This window comes from Sceloporus undulatus, chromosome 7 (genome assembly GCF_019175285.1).
Source record: "Sceloporus undulatus isolate JIND9_A2432 ecotype Alabama chromosome 7, SceUnd_v1.1, whole genome shotgun sequence".
Classification (NCBI taxonomy): Eukaryota; Metazoa; Chordata; class Lepidosauria; order Squamata; family Phrynosomatidae; genus Sceloporus; species Sceloporus undulatus.
In genome coordinates, this window is record NC_056528.1 from 25,262,401 (window position 1) to 25,283,289 (window position 20,889).

At 46.5% G+C, this 20,889-nt stretch overlaps 2 protein-coding genes across 8 annotated transcripts; one reads left to right on the forward strand and one right to left on the reverse strand.

Moving 5' to 3' along the window:
* Nucleotides 1–290: 290 nt before the first annotated feature.
* FKBP8 (FKBP prolyl isomerase 8) lies at nt 291–12,899 on the reverse strand. Of its 7 annotated transcripts, none has more exons than XM_042478128.1 (11): nt 12,761–12,899; nt 11,495–11,606; nt 11,332–11,369; nt 7,340–7,653; nt 6,227–6,396; nt 5,794–5,882; nt 4,597–4,814; nt 3,827–3,999; nt 3,416–3,493; nt 2,487–2,624; nt 291–1,678 (listed from the first exon to the last, which is right to left on the reverse strand). In XM_042478128.1, exons 4-11 carry the CDS (start codon nt 7,629–7,631, stop codon nt 1,592–1,594), a joined length of 1,245 nt encoding a protein of 414 aa, XP_042334062.1. In that variant the 5' UTR covers nt 7,632–7,653; nt 11,332–11,369; nt 11,495–11,606; nt 12,761–12,899; the 3' UTR covers nt 291–1,591. The 7 variants fall into 7 exon arrangements, with proteins under 7 accessions (XP_042334062.1, XP_042334063.1, XP_042334061.1 ...); XM_042478129.1 differs by lacking the exon at nt 12,761–12,899 and adding an exon at nt 12,626–12,640; XM_042478127.1 differs by lacking the exon at nt 12,761–12,899 and adding an exon at nt 12,486–12,560.
* Nucleotides 12,781–19,729, forward strand: KXD1 (KxDL motif containing 1). The gene is made up of 5 exons (XM_042478134.1): nt 12,781–12,912; nt 14,308–14,421; nt 16,688–16,840; nt 17,386–17,432; nt 18,038–19,729. The coding sequence occupies exons 2-5, from the start codon at nt 14,327–14,329 to the stop codon at nt 18,262–18,264; spliced, it is 522 nt and encodes a 173-aa protein (XP_042334068.1). The 5' UTR covers nt 12,781–12,912; nt 14,308–14,326; the 3' UTR covers nt 18,265–19,729.
* The last annotated feature ends 1,160 nt before the right edge of the window (nt 19,730–20,889 follow it).

Genomic DNA, 20,889 nt, shown 5'->3' on the forward strand with positions numbered 1-20,889 from the left:
CAACTTTGCCTTGTAATTATTCTGCCTTCCATAGCTTGCTGCCCCCAGATGTTCTGGACTACAATGCCCAGCATTCCCTAGATAACAGCTAGGAAGAGAAGGGCTAGGAAGCGATCCCTTGTCCTCTTTTTTCACCTAATCTCCTTAAACCCATCATTTAAAAAAAAAAAAACCACACCTATCTTCAAGTTTACTTACTGATTAATAATAATAATAATAATAATAGTAATAATAAATATTATTATATAATGGCATCCAAACCCAAGACAGACCCAGCACAAACAAGGCCATGCTGTTGAGAGGATTTCACTTTATTCCAAGACTTTTGTCGGGGAGGAAGAGAGGTGTTGTCGCTCTTTCTTCACAGTTTTAAAAATCGGTGGAAACCAAAAAGAACGAAGCATCTTTGAGGGGGGGAAATCTGCACTTCGGCAAAGCTCGGCCGGCTGGGGTTGGCACGGGGTGCTGCCAGTGTATAAGACTAAGGGGCATGAGGAGGGAGGAGGAAAATGTAGAAGAATTTGGGGTGGTGTGTGTTGACCCCTTATTTTAGGGAGGAGAGGGGGCACATCCACACACTCGCATTTGCTCCCCCCCACCTGAGATGCTTCATCTACCTGGGAATAAAAGAAGAGGACAAGAAACCAACAAGCCGGGAGTTGGCAAGCCAGATCGGGTCTGTAGCCCCTTTACAACAGTGTTACACAAAGGAAAGACTGGAGAGGGTGTTAAGCTCTAGTACAGACAACAACAACACCACCTCGCAAGTCAGTGTGTGATCGGGGCTCTGCCACACTAGACAAGCACAGCACCTATGATTCCAGTTTCACTGCCTGTAAAATCCTGGGATTTGTAGTCTGGGGAGGCAGTAGAGCTCTCTGGCTTGGAATGCTAAGTACCTGCTGCCTAAAAATCCAAACCCCAGGATTGCATATGGGGCTGCCGTGGCAGTTAAAAGTGGGATTGTTGTGCAATAAATGGGCAGTGTGAACGTGGCCAAGGTTGGTCTTACAGCTATATACATCCTTCTCCCCAGCCTGGCTGTTAACAGGATCCCCTCATTCTTTCTTTCCAGCACAGTACCAAACCTTTGGAGGACCACCACCCCCAAACAAAATGCACACCTCAGGTACCCCACAAAAGAGAAACAGGAAGCAAAGAGGAGAGGGGCTGAGAAATCCCCCATGCAACTAAAAAAAAAGAGACAGAAAATTGTGCAGAACATCCCCAAAAAATCCAGGTTTCTTGCCCCCAATCCCCCCCCCCAAAATACACCCACATTTCTGGGTCCTTTTTTCCTCCTCGCACACAGTAGTCCATCCCTGTGGCCACGGACAGCACAAAGTTCTCCTTTCCTGCCAAGAGGCGTCTCCCGCACATCAGTCCCACTGGTGACCCACATCGACTCTGGGTAGGTGAACGTCTAGGAGGAGCAAAGCCCCGCCCCGCCATGTTCCCCCCGATCTGCAGTCCGAAGTTGCGTACCGGTCATGGAGAGCGGAGCGGAGGGGGAGCAATGTGGGGCATCGGGTGGGGAGGAAGAGGAAGGAAGGCTGGTCTGGTTCCTCAAACAGTAGCAAGTGGGTCGACACTAGTTCCTGGCTGCGATGACGACGGATAAGGCCACTCCTCCTAGGGCCACAGCGGTGGCCCCAAAAAGCCACTTCCATGGAATAGACTGGAACAAAGATTTTTAAAAAGAAATCATGAATGTCCAAACACAGGCAAAGTACCATATATGCTCAACTATAAGTCAGCCCCATGTATAAGCCGAGGGCAGGTTTTGAGACCAAAATTATGGATCTTGATATCATCCTTCGATAAGTCGGGGGTAAAACTTAGGGGCATGAAATGTAGGATGTAAAGGATGAAGGAAAGGAAAACAATGCCAAAGAACTTACAAAATTCCACCAGGTATAACTGTTTGTACTCATACTAAAGGCTGGTGGATGAGAGAGTAGAAGGAAGTCAGTGCTTCCAGGGCAAAATGGTATACACACACACACACGATAAGTACTTATATTGACCCATAGATAAGTTGACTCACGTTTTTTGGGGTCAATTTTCAAACCTAAATTTCTAGACTTATACATGAGTACAACTACTGAGTATATACAGTAGTTGCAGCTGGACATCCTGAACCCTGGTATTAACCATCTTGCGTTGCCATTTTAAATAGCCATGTTGTGTTCCATCCAATTTACACTCCAACATTATTTACAAAATCCTTGATTTATTGGTGATTTATTTATGACCCCCGCCTTTCCTCTGATGAGCTCAAAGTTAGTGATCAAGTTCCTCCTCCTATTTATCCTCACTGCAACCTTGTGAGGTGAGCCATAAAACGGAAGAACTGGAACAGGAAAGGCCACGAGGAACACTGGTACGTCAAAGCACTAGATCCTAAGAGAGGAATAAAACCAATTCCCACCCGCCTTATCCGTTCGGTCCTAAAACCACCAGACACATTCCTCTTTGCCACCTACCCACGATGACTTGTCTTTGCACTTGGCGGGGAGGCTGCTGGTCCCAGTGTTGCCCAGCATCTTCCGGTACATCTCTGTCTCCACGCTCTTTTGGTCGGCGTGCTTTCTAGCCAGTTTCGAGAGTTCTGTGTGAATGGTCTGGAGACCAGCGAGAAAAACAGAGGGAGAGAGAGAGAAATGTTCAAGACAATTTGACAGTTTTTTCCAGGGAACCGACACGAAAGTCCCTTTTCTAAACTAGAATGGGGCTGTGCAGACTGACAGTTTTGGCTGGCTTGGGAGCGGCGTCGGGGCGTAGCGCCTACAAGACGCACACCCCAGTTCCGCCCCCAGGGTGCTGTGATGCTGTGCTCCACACGGCATTATGATGTTCCTCTGGTGCTGAGTCCACACAACGGCGCAGTGGCTATGGCACCCTGGAAAGGCCAGATCAGGGCCGCAGCATGTGGTTGCCACAGCCCCGATCTAGTTGGAACAGGGTGGCTCCAGGCCACCCGTTCAGGGCTGTGTGTACAGCCCTATGTGTGTGTGAATTCACTGTGGAGGATTAGAAGTCCCAGATTCCCCCAATTACTTTGGGCAGTGGGACATTTTCGTTCCCTCTTTCCCCCAAAAAATTGTCCCCCCTCCTCCAGCTTTGATTAAATCTGGGACTTCAGAATGAAAAGCTGAGACAAATGAAGCTGACTCCATCCCTTGGGGTCCACTCCACTGTGATTTTTTTTTTTTTAAGCTGCCAAAGCTAGCTGCCATCGCCACACCTTGTGGCTTGAAGTTCCACAGGCCAACATGGATGCCAGGTTTTGTCTTTTGCACAGTGGCAGAAAGAAAAGAAGGAAAGGGAAAGCGCCTCCTGCATAAGCCAAGAGTCCCAAGTGGCACCATGAGTCCAGTTCTGGCTAATGTTAAATCCGGTTTACAGCGCTCACCTTGTTGGATGGCTCCAGCTTCAGAGCAGCCTTCAAGATGGGGATGGCTTCACTGTATTCTCCTTGCTGAGCCAGGACCTGGAAAGGAACAGAAAACGAAAAGGTTCAGGAAATCCCCAAAGCAGTAGCTGAAGGTGGCAAGCTGCCTCACACTGGGTCAAATCCTTGGTCCATTGAGCCCTGTATTGTCAGCACAGACTGGCAGTGGTTCTTAAGGGGCCTTGGGCAGCAAATAAAATAACATTTCCAGAAAATGGTGCTGCCCTGCAAAGTCTACTAAGAAACTAACACTCCCATGTTTGTTCGCCAATGGACTACACCACAGTACTTTGACAGTGTGATTATTTCATTTGACGTTTTGACTGTATTTCTTTTGGTTTGCTTTAAAAAAAACATCCAAATATCTTGTACCTTTCCCTTCCGGAAGAGGGCCTTTATGTTGTCTGGCTGCTGCGCCAACACCTGGTTACAGGACCGCAGAGCCGCCTCGTAGTGATCCAGTTTCAGCTGAGAAGCTGCTAAATTGTTCAAGCATTTCACCTTCACGTCCATCAGCTCTGTCTCTTCCTCGGGGCTGAAATCCACTGGAGGAAAGGAAAAGGAAAGTCAAAGCAAAGAAAGGTGAGGAGACTTTGTATTGGTACACAGTGGAGATCTCCCAACTACGGCAAATGTCACTTCCCTAGCTTGGTGCCAGATGGACTACAACTCCCATAAGGCTGCAGAAGGCAGACATGCAATAATCTTTCAAAAGGAAAAAAAGGGGGGGAAGGCTATATGACTGTTGAAGGCCACTGGCTTCCAGCTTGTAAATCAATGTTTCCCCCCTGACTTTTAGCTGTTGTGTGCCTTCAAGTTGTTTCTGACTTTTGGCCACCTTATCGCCATGTTTTCTTGGCAAAACTTGTTCAGAGGGGCTTTGTCTTTGCCTTCCCAGAGCTGAGAGAGTGTGACTTACTCAAAGTCACCCAGTTTCCATGGCTAGGTGGGATTGACCCTGGTCTCCAGAGTCCTAGTCTGACACTCAAACCACTGCACTCCATCCTGATCGTCATTTATGTAAAACTCCACCATCTCTGAATATCTCCCTTTAGAAAGTGACAGGCTTGGTTTCTAAAGGAAAACAAGAAGCAGGGTGCTAGTCCTCTTGAGGTCAGCCTTGTGCTGCAGGAGCCAGTTACCTTTCGAACTGGAGCCAACCACCTTGAGGGCAATGTCATAGGAGTTGATGGCCAAGACATAGTCGGCTCGCTGGTAGTGGAAGTTGCCCCGTTCCCTCTTCCGGTTGGCCAGCTCAATCTTCTCTTTCCCGCTAAGGAGCTCCAAATCGGGGGCATCCCGTGCTTCCAGAAGCTCCACTTCGAGGGTCAGGTTCGCACCCGGGGGGATATCGGGGCTCCTGATCAGAGAAATCGAGGAAACATTGTTCAGAGGAATTTGGGGAGAACGTTTTTGGATTAGTTCCGCCTTGCACTACCTTTACATTCTACCATTCAGGAATATAAAATCAAGGAAGGGAAAACTCCAGTCTGCGGAAGAGGCCTGTATGCTTCCGCACTTATCTCCCTTCAGAGATTGGAGGCAAGAGCACTGAAAAACCAAGAACTAAGCCCAGCTTTGCTTGGTGGGCCAGAGGTAGAGAAAGTGTTGCCAGTGGGTTGCATTAGGCCAATTTTGCATCCCTTACAAACTTCCCCATGTTCCCAACTAATAAAACTGTGGGGTCCCCTTAAAGCTTTTCTCCTCTAAGATAGCCAACACTGTCCCCTGATACTAGCCATTTCGAGGGCTTTACAGTCAGCCCTCCTTGTCCAAATATTTTTTTTACCCACGGATTCAAGCATCCACGGTTTGAAAATATTCAAAAACAATACAAATATCAAATATCAAACCTTGATTTTGCCATTTTATATAAGGGACACCATTTTGCTCTGCCGTTATATTTAATGGGACTTGACCATCCATGGATTTTGTTATCCATGGGGGATCCTGGAACCAACCCAACAGATAACAAGGATCTATTGTATAGGCTTCCATTGGTTTTATCTTTTTTTGCAGCCTGTATATTTCTTCTCCCATTGGAACAAGAAGTGATTGTCCAAACTTCACCCACTTTTGTTTCCGGTTTTTATGGCCTGTCTGGATCTTTCCTCCATGAACGGAAAATGAGTGTCCAAACTCCACATTCCTGTTCTGCTTGACATGGGGATGAGGCCCCTGACAGATTCCCTCACAGGACATGGGGCTCTGGATTCAAAATATTTCTGTCCTACTATTCCCAGTCCACTTCCCAGTCTCCTCGGGGTTTGGCAGATCCTCTTTCCCAGGGGAAGAGGTCTTTCCTGAACCCATCGGGATGTCTGCACTTCGCCACATACTTCCCCTGTGGGCTGTAACAGTATTTTGCATCCAAAATAATAAGCGCTGTCTCTCCCATCTCCATCAGCTGTACGCAGAGATCAAGGCCCTATGAGGAAGGATGGAAAGAGCAAGATTATTTGGAGGATCAACAGGCATCATGGGATAGAACTGCAGCTAGATTGCTAACACTTGTTGTTCAGGTGCTGGTTTTGACCTACAAAGCCCTGTATGGCTCATCTGTTTGAAGGACTGCATTCTCATTTTTGCACCTGCCCGTGTTTTGAGATCTTTGGAGAAGGCTATGCTCTCTGCCCCACCACCTTCACAGATAGATCTGGTGGGAACACAGGACACAGGGCCTTCTCCAAGGCTGCTCCCAGGCTCTGGGACTCCCTTTCCAGAAAGGCTAAGACTGGCAGCCTCCCTCTTTCCTGGGATGATGGTACACACCTGAATGACGTCACAGTCTCCCAGCGTGAAGGTGAGTTTGGGGTCCTCTTCCACCACCGTGCCATCCTCCAACATGGTCTTCAGCCGCACGGTCACATCCTGGCCCTTGACTGGCCGGCTTTCCCGGCCATGACCCGCCACAAGGACTTTCTTCTTCAACAAGCCACTTCCTGGAGAAGGGGGGGGGGAATAATAGAGAAACACATTCACAAAGGAATGGGAAAGTCTGGCTCATGGATCAGATGTGGCCCTGGGCCCCTATGGCAATCCTATGTCCCTTCTCCAAAATAAAAACACAAAAAAACCTTCTGAAGGAGAAATGAGCAAAATCATGACTTCTCTATTGTTAACTGCAACCAAGGCAAAGGCCTGACAGAGGCTGCATCCGCACTGCAGAAATAATGCAGTTTGGCATCAGTTTAACTGCTGTGGCTCAATGCCATGGAATCCTGGAATTTGTAGTGCTGTTTAGCCTTCACTCTTAGAGACCTCCAGTGCCTCAACAAACTACAAATCCTACGATTCCACAGGATGGAGCCATGGCAGTCAAAAGTGGTGACAAACTGCATTAGTTCTGCAGTGCAGATGCAGCCAGTGAAAGGGAGGGAAGGCTTGGACTTTGCAGAAAGAAATCTTCCTCACTTTAAAAACTTTCCTTTTTGTGCCTTTCGGGGCCATTTTGACAAGCAGCAAAAACACCCCATGAGATTTGTCCACCCCAGAAGAACCTTGAAAAGGAAAAAAAAGGGTCAAAAGATAGCCAAGAGGGTTGTGGCCTCAAAACCTTGCTTTGCTACCCTGCTGCGTAGTTGCCAGCACCTGCCTTAGCAGGCAGCAACTCCCTTGCCCCATTGTGCAGACAACAACCTAACTATATTTTATGTGATTTTATATTATGTTTATTGTATATATTTTATGTGATTTTAATATATAAATGTTCTAATTGTTTTAATTTTATAATAATTTTAAAAGTTTTATCTGTGAGCCTCCTTGGGTCCCTCCGGGGAGAAGGGCAGCAAATAAATAAATAAATAAATAAATAGTGTGGTTGTGAGGCTGGGTGGGAAATCAGCCTTGGTCTCTAAACAACTGTTCCCTTCCTCTTGCTCTAACCTAATACATCAAGCCATTCTTGGGTCGCTTCCGAGCCTTCCTCCTGCGCAGGGGCGTCGGGTGCATCTCCTGTGCCATCTTCTTTGGTCTTGCTGGGCGGCACGTCCTCCAGAGGAGGGAGTCCACTCAAGTCCTCATCTCCCTCTTCGTCGTTGTCCAGGACTTCGAAATCTTCCCCGCTGTCTATCAGGGAGGGGTTGGCCTTTTCCAGCTCCGGGGAGGTCAAGTCGACTATGCTGGCTCCTGCCCAGTCCGGAGAAATGTCATCCACGCCTTCCCCTCCGGAAGCCATGGCACCGGCAAAGTCAGGGGAGCTGCAGGGAAGAAGAGAAAAGTAAAGAATCTGTCCCCTCCTTGGTGGCACAAAACCGGGGGGCCTAAGGGAGTAAGACCCCTCTGAAAGTGGAAAAACCGCTAATAAAAATCCACTTTTTTTTTAACTAGGAGAACACCTCTCTAGGTATCTCTAGGTCCTACAGCATAACTCTGTGATCAACACCCACCAGATTTTAACCATAGGATTGCGCTGGTAGGCCTACAAATGGCTAGAGGAGTATTTTCTCTAGATCCTCCAATGCAACTCTATGGTCAACATCTCTAGATGCTGACCACAGAATTGCACTGATGGACCTAAAATGCCCTTCTGAATAAATCATGCCAAGAAAACCCTGAGATAAGTTTGCTTTAGGGTTGCCATAAATCAGAAATGATTCAAGAAAAGCAGCAACAACTATAATAAATGTAATATAATATACAGAGCCAGTGTGTCATAGGGGTTTGAGATCTGGACTAGGACTCTGGGAGAACAAGGTTCAAATTCTCAATCAGCCACGGAAACCAACTGGGTGACTCTGGGTAAGTCACATTATCTCAGCCTTACAGAAAGACAAAAGCCAACTTCCTCTAAACAAGAAAACTCCATGGCAGAGCCGCCTTAGGGTCGCCATAAGCCAGAAAGCACTTAAAGGCACACAACAACCACCACCACCAGACAAGTCAGACCTCCAGGCTCTGAGTTCAAAACAGAGCATCAATGCATGCCCCTACAAGCTCACCAACCAGGTCTTAAGTCACTACTAGCTTTGCTGTTGTTGTCATTTTTTAAAAAGGAAGCATTACCTAGAGCCCAGAGGGATCCTAGCCAGTTCTCGACCCGCGACACCAAGAGAGGATGTGAGTGCAAATCCCCTACCGTCCCTGAAACTCTGCCTTCAGCGCGTGTGGGTTGATGATTTGCCACCAAGAAGAAGAAAACAGCTCAGGCTTGATGAAGACAACTCCACTGGGGAAACAGGTTTGGCCGGATCAGGGCCTGCATCACATCCAGCACTTCTAGGATCTCCCCAGAGTCAGCCTTCACAGCGGCCGGGCGAGATGCAAGAGGCTGATAATTTTAAAAAGCCGAGGAGGTTTTTATCCCAAGCTTTTTGGGCCAAAAACGCAGAGAGAAGGAAGGAACTGTTTCACACTCTCCACAACCCTGTGGGTTTGGTTAGGTTCAGACAGAGAGAGAGAAAAAAGTTAATCCTGTTTGGCCATGGAAACCCACCTTGGGCAAGTCACATCCTCTCAGCCTAAGAGTAAAGCCTCTCTGAACAAATCTTGCCAAGAAAACCCCATGATAGCTTTGCCTTAGAGTCACCATTAAGTCGGAAGTGGCTTGAAGGCACACAACAACAACGACAACACAAAAATGCAACAACTCATTTGCACTCATCTGTGCCATTTCCAATGTTTTGTCGGCACGCAAGAACATCAACATCTGGGTCTTTGATGCTTTTACTCCAAAGCCAACTTTGGGAGACTGTGGAGCCAAAGGAACCAAGGCACAGAAGCAGTTTAGAAGTTACAGGAGACATTTCGACAATCCTGCATTGAACATGCAGAAGGCCTAGTGAGACGAGAAACGTAAAGAGCCAAAGGAAGACATAGAAACAAAAAATCTTTGGCAAACCCAGAAAAAGCAGAAGGCCTTTGGCCGGCACCTTGAGGACTAGAAGACTGACTGATGGGGGCAAAAAGCTTTTTCACAGATCAGACAGATCGACCCGGAAGCAACTTGCAAAATCCCTAAAACTGTGCATTCACCTGGAGTGCAAGGCTTGCAGGCAAATAATATGTGCAGCCAGAAAGCGAGGAGGAACCCTGTGCCGTGAATGGAAAGGAAGGTTTAAAGATGGATTTAACAGGGGAGGAGACTGGTTAGGGCTAGCTTTCAGTGATACACACACACACAAATACACACACGGCTCCCTTGGCAGAGCTTTCAGCTTTTAAATCCCTAAAGCTTCCTCGGCATTGGAGCTAAAAAAAATACATTTAAAATTGGAAAGCCAGCTCCGAATGCCAGTCCTTTTGGTGCCTTCTGGAAGGCAGACACTTTTAGCTCCAACGTCAGCGCCTAACCCCCCCCCCTTTGCAAAATAAATAAGGGGCTGAAAGTTTAAGGCAGGTGGGGGCCAAAGCTTGAAGAGTCTACGCAGGCTGCAAAGACCCAGCTGGTGTTGCAATGGGTCCACTAGTCCTGGGCTCCCCTTCTCAGATCTCTGCCTTTTTGCAAAACACTCACCTGGACCCAGGAATTAGCCCTTTCTTCCCACCCCCTTCACTATCCCCCCCCCCCCCCATAAGTTCAGCTGACAGCAGGCGATGGAAGGGATAGGTTGGATCAGCTGCTTGTCAAAGCTTGACCAGACTAACCTCCACCTCCTTTCGCATCCGAAGCCTCTTAAAGGGAAAGAAACAGAGTTAGGAAGAGCTTGGCATTGCATGCATTCACACTGCAGAATTACAGCACTTTGGCACCACTTTCAACTGCTGGGATTTGTAGCTCGGCGAGGTTTTTTTGGTCCTCCAGATGTTTTGGACTTCAGCTCCCAGAATCCCCGACTGCTGGCCAAACTGGCAGGGGCTACTGGAGCTGAAGTCCTAAACACCTGGAGGGCCAAAGTTTGGGGAATGGCTCACCGTTTTAAGACGTACTGATTTTTAAGCGCTTTTCTCTTTTAAATGGCATTTGGGGTTTTCTTTTTACGATATGCATCTTAATCCTGTCTTAGTTTAATTCTGTTTTTAACGCCCGCTTTTGTATGTTTTTAACTGGATTACGTTTTGATTTGTAAGCCGCTTTGTGTCCCAATTGTGGGGGGAAATAAATACTGTATGAATTCTATGTCACAGTGCTCTCTGATGGAGCAGGTTGAATAATGATAATAATAATAATAATGTCAGCTTGGTTGGTCAGAGCGCTCTGGTGCCTCACCGAACTACAGATTCCAGGACTCTGTAGGAAAGAGTTGTGGCAGTTCCGAGTATTGTTGTTGTTATTATTTTTATTTATTTAGGATATTTATACCCTGCTCTCTGACAGAAAGGTTCTCAGAGTGGCTTACCATTATTATCATTTTTAATTAGACGGTTGCTATCGTTGTTGTGTGCCTTCGAGTCATTTCAGACTTATGGCGATCCTAAGGGCAAACCTAGCACAGGTTTTTCTTGGCAGGATGTACACTCATCCCTCCATATTTGCGGCTTTGAGATATATATATATATATATATATATATATATATATATATATATGTTCTCTCTAGGAATCTGTAGGTCCTCCAGTGCAACTCTATGCTCAACTTTAACTAAAGGTTGCACTGAAAGACCTAGAGATTCCTAGAGAGAACACTCTACTAGGCCTTTGGCGCTCCTCCAGTGCAACTCTATGGACAGTGTCTATCAGACGTTGACCACAGAGTTGCTCTGGAGGACCTAGAGATTCCTAGAGAGTATACTCTACTAGGCCTTTGACGCTCCTCCAGCGCAGTTCTATGGTCAGTGTCTGTCGGGTGTTGACCACAGAGTTGCACTGGAAGACCTAGAGATTCCTAGAGAGGTGTCCTCTCAGGTAAAAACATGGTGTTTTTGTTATTTGCAGTTTTTCCATATTCACGAGGGCCTTGTGCCCCTAACCCTAGCGAAGATGGAAGGACAAGTGTATTACCTACAATGGATCCTTCCTTCTTCAGAGACCTCCAAGCTCTGCGAGAAGATAAAACGAAAAGCCGAAGCTTGTTACCTTCATGGCTTCTGGAGAAAAGTCACACCGACAGACCTTTGCCCCGAAGGAATAAATGTCTGAGGTTTTTAAGCAAATGCAGACTCACGGTTCCTTTGGCGGAAAGACAGCGTCGAGTTATAGATTAACCGTGAAAAGGTTCAACGCTGGCGATGTCTCCTCCGAGCCGATTTCAGACCGGCAGCGTCCATCTTCTAGCTCTTTACCATTTCAGGAAAGGAAAGGCAGCACCCAAAGAGAAATATACAAAGAATAAACATAAATTATATCACATTGGATTTTAGCATCTCCAGCATGCGACACACAAAGGGTTGGATTGGACTTTTCGTTCATAGGTCTGTGATTCATTTCTAGGCACTTTCCTCTCTATTGGGCTGGTTCTCAGGTAACATTTCAAATATTAATAATAATAATTTGATCGTTAGTAATCAATACTTTTGATAGTAATCAAAATATTCATGAGAGCCAGGGTGATTTGGGTGTCGAATGAGGTTCGAATCTCGCTTGACAATGGAAACCCATTGGCTGAGTCACTCTCTCTCAGCTTTATAAAGGAAACAGCAAGTCCTCAAGCCGACCGGCTGTCCTCCTTTTCTAGGACATGCCCTACATTTGAACTTTGAGGTTTGGGAAGTAATTAGTTGTCATTGTCGTTGTTATGAACTATTGTGGATGGAAAGGCACTCTGCACATGCCCAGGAACACCAAAGAGGAGGTTAATCTTCCCCTATAATTGCCTGGCTGTAAGGAAATGCAGTCTGCACATGCTCAGAGGCCCTGAAGGGGAGGATATTTTCCCCTTCTAAGTGCTTGGATGTAAGGAAATGCGCTCTGCACATGCTCAGGAGCCCTGAAAGGGAATTAATTCTTCCCCTATACAGTAGTTGATTTGGATGTAAGAAAATGCGCTCTGCACATGCTCAGGAATCCTAAAAAGGACTTGATTCTTCCCCTATCATCGCTTGGGTTGAAAAAGAGGAACTCTGCACATGCTCAGGAACCCTGAAGGGGAGTTAGTTCTTCCCTTATATTTCCCTGGGTTGAAAAAGGAGCACTCTGTCCATGCTCAGTAGCTCCACCTGGCCGCCCCCGAACACTCGCACTCTGCCCATGCCCAGGAACCCGACTCTCCTTTAATAAGGGTTAAGAAAGGTTCCCTTTCAAGGGAGGCGGGGCCACCTCCCACCTTTCGACCAATCAAACCGTCGCACCCTCCCACCTTTCCACCAATCACAACGCAGCGAGGGTGCTGCCGGCGGAGCAACGCGGAAGCAGGCACCGTTGCCAAGGTAACCCTCGCCCCTCAACGCACGCACGGCGAGGGCGCGACGTCCTGACGTCACCACGCCCCTACCCGGAAGTGAGCCTGTGCCTATGGGAAGCGGCCGCGGCGACGAGGAAGGGAAACGTTTCCTCACTCCGCCGGGCCTTCCGTCCCACCTCACCGCCCTCCGCTCGCGCTCCCTTCAGGCATGTGAGCCGCTGGCTTGGAAAAAAACCCCTCAGGTACGGCGGTGGGCGGGGCCTCAACGACCGTTTGGCCCCCCAAGGGGGCGGGGCCTTGCCCCAACGGTTGCCTCAAGGGGGCGGGGCTAGTGCTGAGGAGGAGGCATTGGAGGAGGAGGGCGGGGCTTCCTTATTGGATACAGTGGAGAGGGCGGGGCTTTGAAACAGGGAGGGGCTATGCCTCTTGGAGACGGAGCCTGTTGGGGATTCTAGTAAAGGAGAGAAGGTCCAATGTGGGAGGGGCTTATGCTGTGGGAGGGGCTTGTTTTGTGGGCGGGGCTTCTTGGCTTTCAATAGGGAATTGTCTAGTAAAGAGAGAAGTTCCAATGTGGGAGAATCTTATGCTGTGGGAGGGGTTTCTTTTGTGGGCGGGGCTTCTTGGCTTTCGTTGGGGACTAGTAAAGGAGAGCAGGTCCAAGGTGGGAGGAGCTTATGCTGTGGGAGGGGCTTCTTGGCTTTCAGCTGGGGCAATACTTGTTTGACTTTGAGGTATACTTTGGCCAAGGAAGGTCTTTTGTCATAAACAACATTGCCAAGTTATCATAATCTGATTATTGTTGTGTGCCTTCAGGTCCAGGGTTATTGTTGTTGTTGTTGCCTTTTTTGCCTCCCTCTGAGGCTGAGAGAGTGTGACTTGCCCGAGGCCACCCAGTGGGTTGCTGTGGCCGAGTGGGGATTCAATCCCTGGCCTCCAGGGTCATAACCCAAGGCTCAAACCACAGCACCGTGCTGAATGACCTTATTTGGGGGCCAGAAAGCTTGTCCCTTATGGGCCTGGAAGGTGTCCCTTTTTAAAGGAGAGATCCTTTATTTCAGGGCTAGAAACGTTGTCTCTTATGGGGCTGGTGGGTGCCCCTTATTATAAGAGGCATCCCTTATTTGAGGACTGGAACACCTTTCTCTTATGGGGCTGGCATATGTCCCATATTCTAAGGAATGTCCCTTATTTGAGGGCCAGGAAAAGTGTCCCTTACGGGGCTGGGAGGTGTCCCTTATCATAAGGGATGTCCCTTATTTGCAGGCCAGAGAGCTTGTCCTTTATGAGACTGGCAAATGAAGCATTTGGGGAGCTGTAGTTCCAAAATGTAACTTTCCTTTCTTCTGAGTTCCCACATTGGTGTGCCAAACCAATGACTATCTGTGGTTCCCTCGGGATTTGGTTTTAAAAAGCTGTTTTGGGATTTAATTCTCCAGTGATGTGGAGAAAGCAGGACACAGCTTGGCTGGCTTGCTTGCGAGGCCGATTCTGGCAGTGTTTTCGTCCTAAGAACACCCCCCTCTTCTCTCTCTGAAATGCCTTTATCCTCCAAGAAGATCACAATTGCCAATGTTGGTTCTGCAAAGCTGATGCACAGTTTCCTTGGTCTTTATGTCCACCTTGGCTTCTCTTCACAGGCTGCGAGCCCCTCGGACGATGGAGCCCACCGCCTCGGGCGTCTTCTGCAGCCGGGTGCTCAGCATGGTGAACTCTGAAGACGTTAATGCCATCATTCTGGCTCAGAAGAACATGTAAGTGTTCAGGGGGGTTAACTGAGAAGATGACTACGGCCCCATACAGACAGGCCAAAACAAAGCTGCTTCAGGTCACTTTGGAGGTATGGTGTTTCAATGATGCATGCGTACTAAGAGTCCGGAAGCCGTGCCAAAGCCACAATCCAGTCCTAAGGACTAGAGCATAGCTTTGGTGCAGCTTTTGGACTCTTAGTAGGCATGCATCGTTGAAACAGCATACCTCCAAAGTGACCCGAAGCAGCTTTATTTTGGCCTGTCTGTATGGGGCCTACATTTTTTGTACGTTGAGAGATCTTGTAACACCTTTGAGACCAACTGAAAGAAAGAAGTTGGCTGCATGAGCTTTACAAAGGCATCTGAGGAAGTAACTTAAATCTGTAAGAGCTCATACTCTTACAGTCCGTTTCTTTTTAACAGACCTGTGAAGAAAACAGAGGCACGAACACGCCGTCTAAATGGAATATAATTCAATTTATTTCATCGGGCGGCAAGGAGCCGAATCAAATCTTCCCAACCCTGAGGAAGTAGACTGAACTCTATGAAAGCTCATGCTGCCAATTTCTTTTTTTAGTCTCAAAGGTGCTACCAGATCTCTCTACACACTGATTCTACAGACTAACATGGCCATATCTTTGAATTCTACATCTTTTTTTTTTTAGGAAACATACCTGAAAAGCATTGTACTTGATACATCAAATTTTTAATTAGCTTTTAATGAGTTGTAACTGTAGTACAACTCAGTAAATGTTGCACGAAAGGGTACTTTCCAGATGCATACCGCTCCTCTTGGTGCTGCTTATCAGTTCCATTTCAAGTTGTGAAAATACTGATTCAGGACAAGTAGTTGAATTTTACTAAAGGATGGATGCTAGTCTGGGGAAACAGGGAATTAATTCTGTCTCGATTACTTGTATGTCACAAATTTTTGGCCCATACAGACCAAATAAAGCTGCTTCGACTCACTTTGGAGGTATGCTGTTTAAATGATGTATGCGTCCTAAAAGGCTGGAAGCTGCACCAAAGCCACACTCCAGTCCTAAGGACTGGAGCGCGGCTTTGGCACAGCTTCTAGCCTCTTAGGATGCATGTGTCATTTGAACAGCATACTTCCAAAGTGACCCGAAGCAGCTTTATTTTGGCCTGTCTGTATGGGCCCTTTGTGAAATAGGAAGAAGTTTAGCAGTGCGGTCATCTTTTAGTCTAGTCCTCTCAAGACCAGGGTTTGTCAATGCTTGACTACTTAGAAGTATATCTAGGACTTAATTTCCTGCATTTAGCCCACTAAAAGTGATTGATTGCAATACAACAACCCTCACTATGGATAAAGACACGCGCACACACACACACACACAAGCACTCCTATATAAAGTATGGGAAATGTTCCATGAAAAAAAAGTAGCACCAGAAAATTTTCTGCCCCACGTTTCTACTTTCCGCTAGTCCTTGCTTCCCTCTCCCTCCATTTCCCTGACTTTCTGCATTAACCTTCCCTGTCTCTCACTGTCATCTCCCAAGGAATGGGAACTGCCTCCTTTTTATTTATTCCGCTTCTGTCTCTCCTGTCACAGAACCAACAGGCGTGAACGTATCAACAAGGTTTTTAAAATGGGCAGCTTTTAGCTTGTGAACACAACCGAGAGGAACAGACCACATAGATTAATCCCCCTGGGTATGTTTCTGTCAAGCCAGGTATTGACAGTACCTGGCAAGCCAGACCTTTTGGCTCTCTGCGTCCAAAATAAGCGTCAGCCAGGGAGCAGAGATGTCTGCTTGGCTGGCTCGTTACTTTGCTTACAAAAGCTTTTACCGTGTGGCGGTCTTGATATTTGAATTACCAGTTTGGGTACACCTATGATTCCAGTTGTAATTTGGAGTTGTAATTCAGGGTCTTTATACAAAGGGATTGTGTAGCACCTTCGAGACAATCGTGCGAAAGAAGTTGTAGCAGAGGATTTTGTAGACTTGGGCTATTTCCTCAGATGCAGAAGTAGATGAAGTCTATGAAAGCTTATGGTCTACAACTTTGTGGCACTGTTAGTCTCAAACACGCTACAAGATCCCTTTGCATGGTGATATCCCAGACTAACAAAACTGTCTCTGAATTCTACCCCCATCCATGTCTTTTTCCATGATGGCTAGGAAATTCAAGAAACTGGAGTCCACAAAAGTAGTTGGCTTGACTCAAATTCTAGGATCTTTGATCTCAAGGTGCATGCAACATTTTTGTGCCAGTCTAGTCAAATCGCTTTCCTTCTTGTCCCAGGCTTGACCGGTTTGAGAAAACCAATGAGATGCTGCTCAACTTCAACAACCTGTCTAGTGTCCGCATGCAGCAGATGAATGAACGCTTTCTCCATCACACCCGGACGCTGGTAGAGATGAAGAAGGACTTGGACAGCATCTTCCGGAGAATCAGGTGCGTTTGCTTCTCCACCAACCTTCCCACTACCACCACCTCCATTTGCCTCTCCAGGTTTTTTGCTGAACCTTACTTATCTGTTCCCTTCCTCAGAGATCTCAAAATGAAAAAAATAAAACATTAAAATATTAAAACACTCCAGTTACAGCACGCTTTCCTCCAGTATTTTGGATTCTCAGCCAGAGCGCTCTGGTTCCTCCCCAAATTACAAATCTTCAGACTCCACAGGATGCAGCCATGGCAATTAAAGCATTATCAAACTGCTCTAATTGTGTTAATTTGAAAGAGACTTTAGTTTCAGTCCTTATAATAACAATCTCATTTCAGTGGGAAGTATTTGGGGTTGGGTTGGTCTTAGAAAAGGCAATTAAGTCCCATTATGTTTACATAAGATATTCCTCTTTTAGAACTGGTTTCTTGATAGAGATCAGCTCTGTGGCCAACAGTTCCTGTACTCATCTTTCTGGCTTGGCTTTGGGGACTGTTGCAATGATATTCCAAACTTACCATCACACCACTGGTGTGCTTCTTGTTCTTTGCAGGACACTGAAAGGGAAGCTAGCAAAACAGTATCCAGATGCATTTAGCAGTGAGTATGCTCAGTTTGAAGCTCTCTTTTTTTCTCTGCTTGTATTTTTTTAAAGCTCCTTAATGACCTCAGGCAAGAATGTTGCTGAACAATTAGTAATGGCACCAATCATTAGTACAAAAACAAAACATATTATGTAATGTTGTTTAGAACACATCACACATTCAGTGGTTGTGCTCCAGTTCTGGGGAAGGTGTGGCTCTCTAGAGGTTTGTGGGCAATAGCTACCATCATCCCCCATTGGCTTGGTAGGATGGGAGTCCAGCAACCTCTTCTGGATCACATAATCCCTTTTGCAGTCCTTGCTGTCAGTCTGTTAAATCGGTCCAAATTATTAAGTAGGTCCGTGTTGCAGGTTGAAGAAAGCTGAGGCTGAAAGAGTAGGACAGGCAGACATCTCAATATCTTGTAGAATTGTCATACATGTAGGTTGGTTTTAGTTCTCCTGCATTACATATATCAGCTTAGATCAAGACTGAGCAAATGCCTTTCTTCAGGCGACCAGTTGATGCCGAACACTTTACCCTTTCCATTTTGCCCTTCAGTTTTTTAAACACATCTCTTTTCCCCATCTTCTTCTGTCCTTTTCCTTTTCTCCTTTCCAGATATTCACGAATCTCCCATCCTGGAGGATGACGATTTCACCCCGATCCCCAAAAGCACGGCCACAACCATTGCTACCTCGGAGCAGAGCACCGAGTCCTGTGACACAAGTCCGGACATCATCTCTCCTGCCACCAGCCACGACTTTGAAGACCTGTCCCAGGGTCCTTATGACTCTCCGGCCATGAATGGCCAGAGTGTCACAGATGATGACAATGAGACGGACTAGTTCGCTGGCTGAACTTTCAGGTGGGCCTGTCTCCCCACCTGCAGCCAGATGCTTGAAATGGAGACCTTCCTGGTTTGTTTTTCTGTTTTTGTTTTTAAATCTGTATTTTCTGCATAGTCGTGGTCAACTTTTTCTGTGACTGGGAGAAAAAAAAGAGGCGAGCATGAGCGATGCAGCTTTTGCATGAAGCCACCGTCTTCCTGACCGTGCTGAGCTGTGATTTATGCCCAGTTGGCAAAGCCTTGAGAAGGCGTCTCATACTTTCTGTAAAACCCAAATTGTGGAGATGGGTGAGAGTCCAATTGAAATAGCTAGATTCTGCGCAAGGGACGGGGAATTTCTTTTGGGGCTACAACTTCCAGAATTGGGACTTGGCCATGCTGGCTGGGGGATTCTGGGAACTGTAATCTCAAAGTAGGTTTTCCTATTTCTGAACTGTTGGGCTGCTTAGAAGCTTCATATCAACAGCAGTCACACTTTGGACACTTGCCTACTCATATTGTCATGCAAATGCTTGAATGTGGATACAGCCCAAAGGCAAGCAGTTTCACCGAACACCCCTGCAATTCACAATTGGCTCCTATGATTGTTCTCCAAAGGGCAGAGTTAGCCCATGAAATGCAACCCCCTGGTTCAGCTATCCTGATAATACAAAGGGAGCTAATGTTCAGGAGCAAAGTTCCCACTGAGAAGAAGAAATATCTTTCTCCAACCCCACCCCACATGGTTTCCCTTAAACATCCATGGCCAAGCCTCTCAGCTTCATTCAAATAAGCCCAGTTTGCAGATCCTTCTCTCCTTTGGAGTTCAGTTTGTTGTATTCCTTCGTGTTCTCTATTCATGCATAGGACTGGAACAGGTGAGGTGTCCAGGTACCAATTTGTTCCAAAGAGCATCCTATCACCACTCTGGGGTTCAGCCAAGCTCAGTTCCCTTTTCCCCATAGATCTGCTTAGTCAAGGTTCACAGCGCTGTCATCTCAACACCAACTGTGCTCCGAAAGTACCTTTCCCCTCATGTGACCTCTTTGATCGTCTAATGATGCACCTTATAACAACTACGTAAAGGACTATGCGCCACTTGCATTTGCCTGCGCCGGCTTCTTACACGGAAGCTAGTGACTGTTGCCTCTTTCGTGTCATGTTTTACAGTCCAATAGTTCTTTCTCCCCTTCTGTTCAGACCTTTTACAACGCCTTCAGTTACTGTAACGCCAGCGTGCGTCTTATGTTCCCTGTTATGGTTTTAAAACCCTCTCTGTCTAATATTAATGGTTCCCTTTGCCGGACCTTGGTACAACTAAATGTGTTGCACGGAGGTTGGGGGCAGACTGCTTCCTCCCTCCATTGTCATCTCCTGAAATGCATTATAATGCAAAGAAAAAGAAAAATATTTTTGTACTGCTACAAGTTTACAGAGGTGACTAAAGGAGGTAATAACCAATAAAAGATTTAAGTTAATTGATAGCTTGGAAGTGTCTTGTCTTGTCTTTGGGAGTATTGATTGATTGCATCTTTTAAAGATGGAAATTTGATCGGCTAAAAGCAGAGCTCCCCAAACTGTGCCCTTTAAGAGATTTTGGACTTCAGCTCCCAGAAGCCTCTGTCATGTTGGCCAGGATTCTGGGAGCTGAAGTCCAAAATCCCTTAAAGAGAACAGTTTGGGGACCGCTGGGCTAAAGGGAAAGAAAATACAGATCTTTTCAATTTTAATATACTTTGTTGTTTTTGTGGGCCTTCCAAGTTGTTTCTGACTTATGGTGACCCTAAGGCGATTGAACCTATCATGGGGTTTTCTTGGCAAGATTTCTTCAGAGGGGGTTTGCCATTGCTTTCTTCTGAGCGTTGTTCACCAAAAGCCACCCAAGGGGTTTCCATGGCCGAACGGGGATTAGAACCTTAGCTAATGGTAACAATGGGAGAGCCATAGAATCTGTAGTTTTACCTATATGTTAACTGACCACTGACCAAGTGATTCAACCCTATGGCTTCTCCCAATCCATCAGTTCAGCCATTGGTTCAGTCCAACCACTAGCTCTTCTCTAGTCAGGTCTGGCAATTAGATTAAGGACCTAGAAGTAACCTTTCCAAGTTCCAGCCTGTGCACGAAGTCTTACAGTGGCCTCTCCTATCCTGGAGTACCACCCCCATCATCCATACTAGCTACTCTGGCTGGGGATGATGTATGCTATTATAGTCCTATTATAATTACTGTTTATTCATATAGTCCCATCAATTGACAAGGCACTTTACAGTCAATCGGTCTTTATTGTACAGTCACAGACCACTGCGCTTAACAAGTACGACAGCAAAAAACAGGCATTGTTGTTGTGTGCCTCCAAGTCCTTTTTGACTTATGGCAACTCCAAGGCCCACCTATCAGAGGGTTTTCTTGGCAAGTTTCTTCAGTGGGATAGTTTCCTTTATTTTTATGTGGATAACCTGTTTTATAATTATGCCAAAGGGTCTTGTAGCACTTTTTGATATATTGTATAATTTTATATTTAAATATTTAATATTTTTTTCTTCAGGGGAGCTTTGCCTTTCTCTGAGGCTGAGAGAGAGTGACTCGCCCAAGGACCCAGCAGGTTTCCAGGGCCCAGATGAGATTCGAACCCTGGTCTTCC

Excerpts from the sequence above, each read along its gene's own strand:
- FKBP8 (XM_042478128.1), bottom strand. The coding sequence starts at position 7,631 with ATGGCTTCCGGAGGGGAAGGCGTGGATGACATTTCTCCGGACTGGGCA. Across the intron at positions 5,883-6,226 it reads GAGACTGTGACGTCATTCAG|GGCCTTGATCTCTGCGTACA; the intron begins GTGTGTACCATC and ends CCTTCCTCATAG. Across the intron at positions 4,000-4,596 it reads GGTTGGCTCCAGTTCGAAAG|TGGATTTCAGCCCCGAGGAA; the intron begins GTAACTGGCTCC and ends CCTTTCCTCCAG.
- KXD1 (XM_042478134.1), top strand. The coding sequence starts at position 14,327 with ATGGAGCCCACCGCCTCGGGCGTCTTCTGCAGCCGGGTGCTCAGCATG. Across the intron at positions 14,422-16,687 it reads ATTCTGGCTCAGAAGAACAT|GCTTGACCGGTTTGAGAAAA; the intron begins GTAAGTGTTCAG and ends TTCTTGTCCCAG. Across the intron at positions 17,433-18,037 it reads GTATCCAGATGCATTTAGCA|ATATTCACGAATCTCCCATC; the intron begins GTGAGTATGCTC and ends TCTCCTTTCCAG.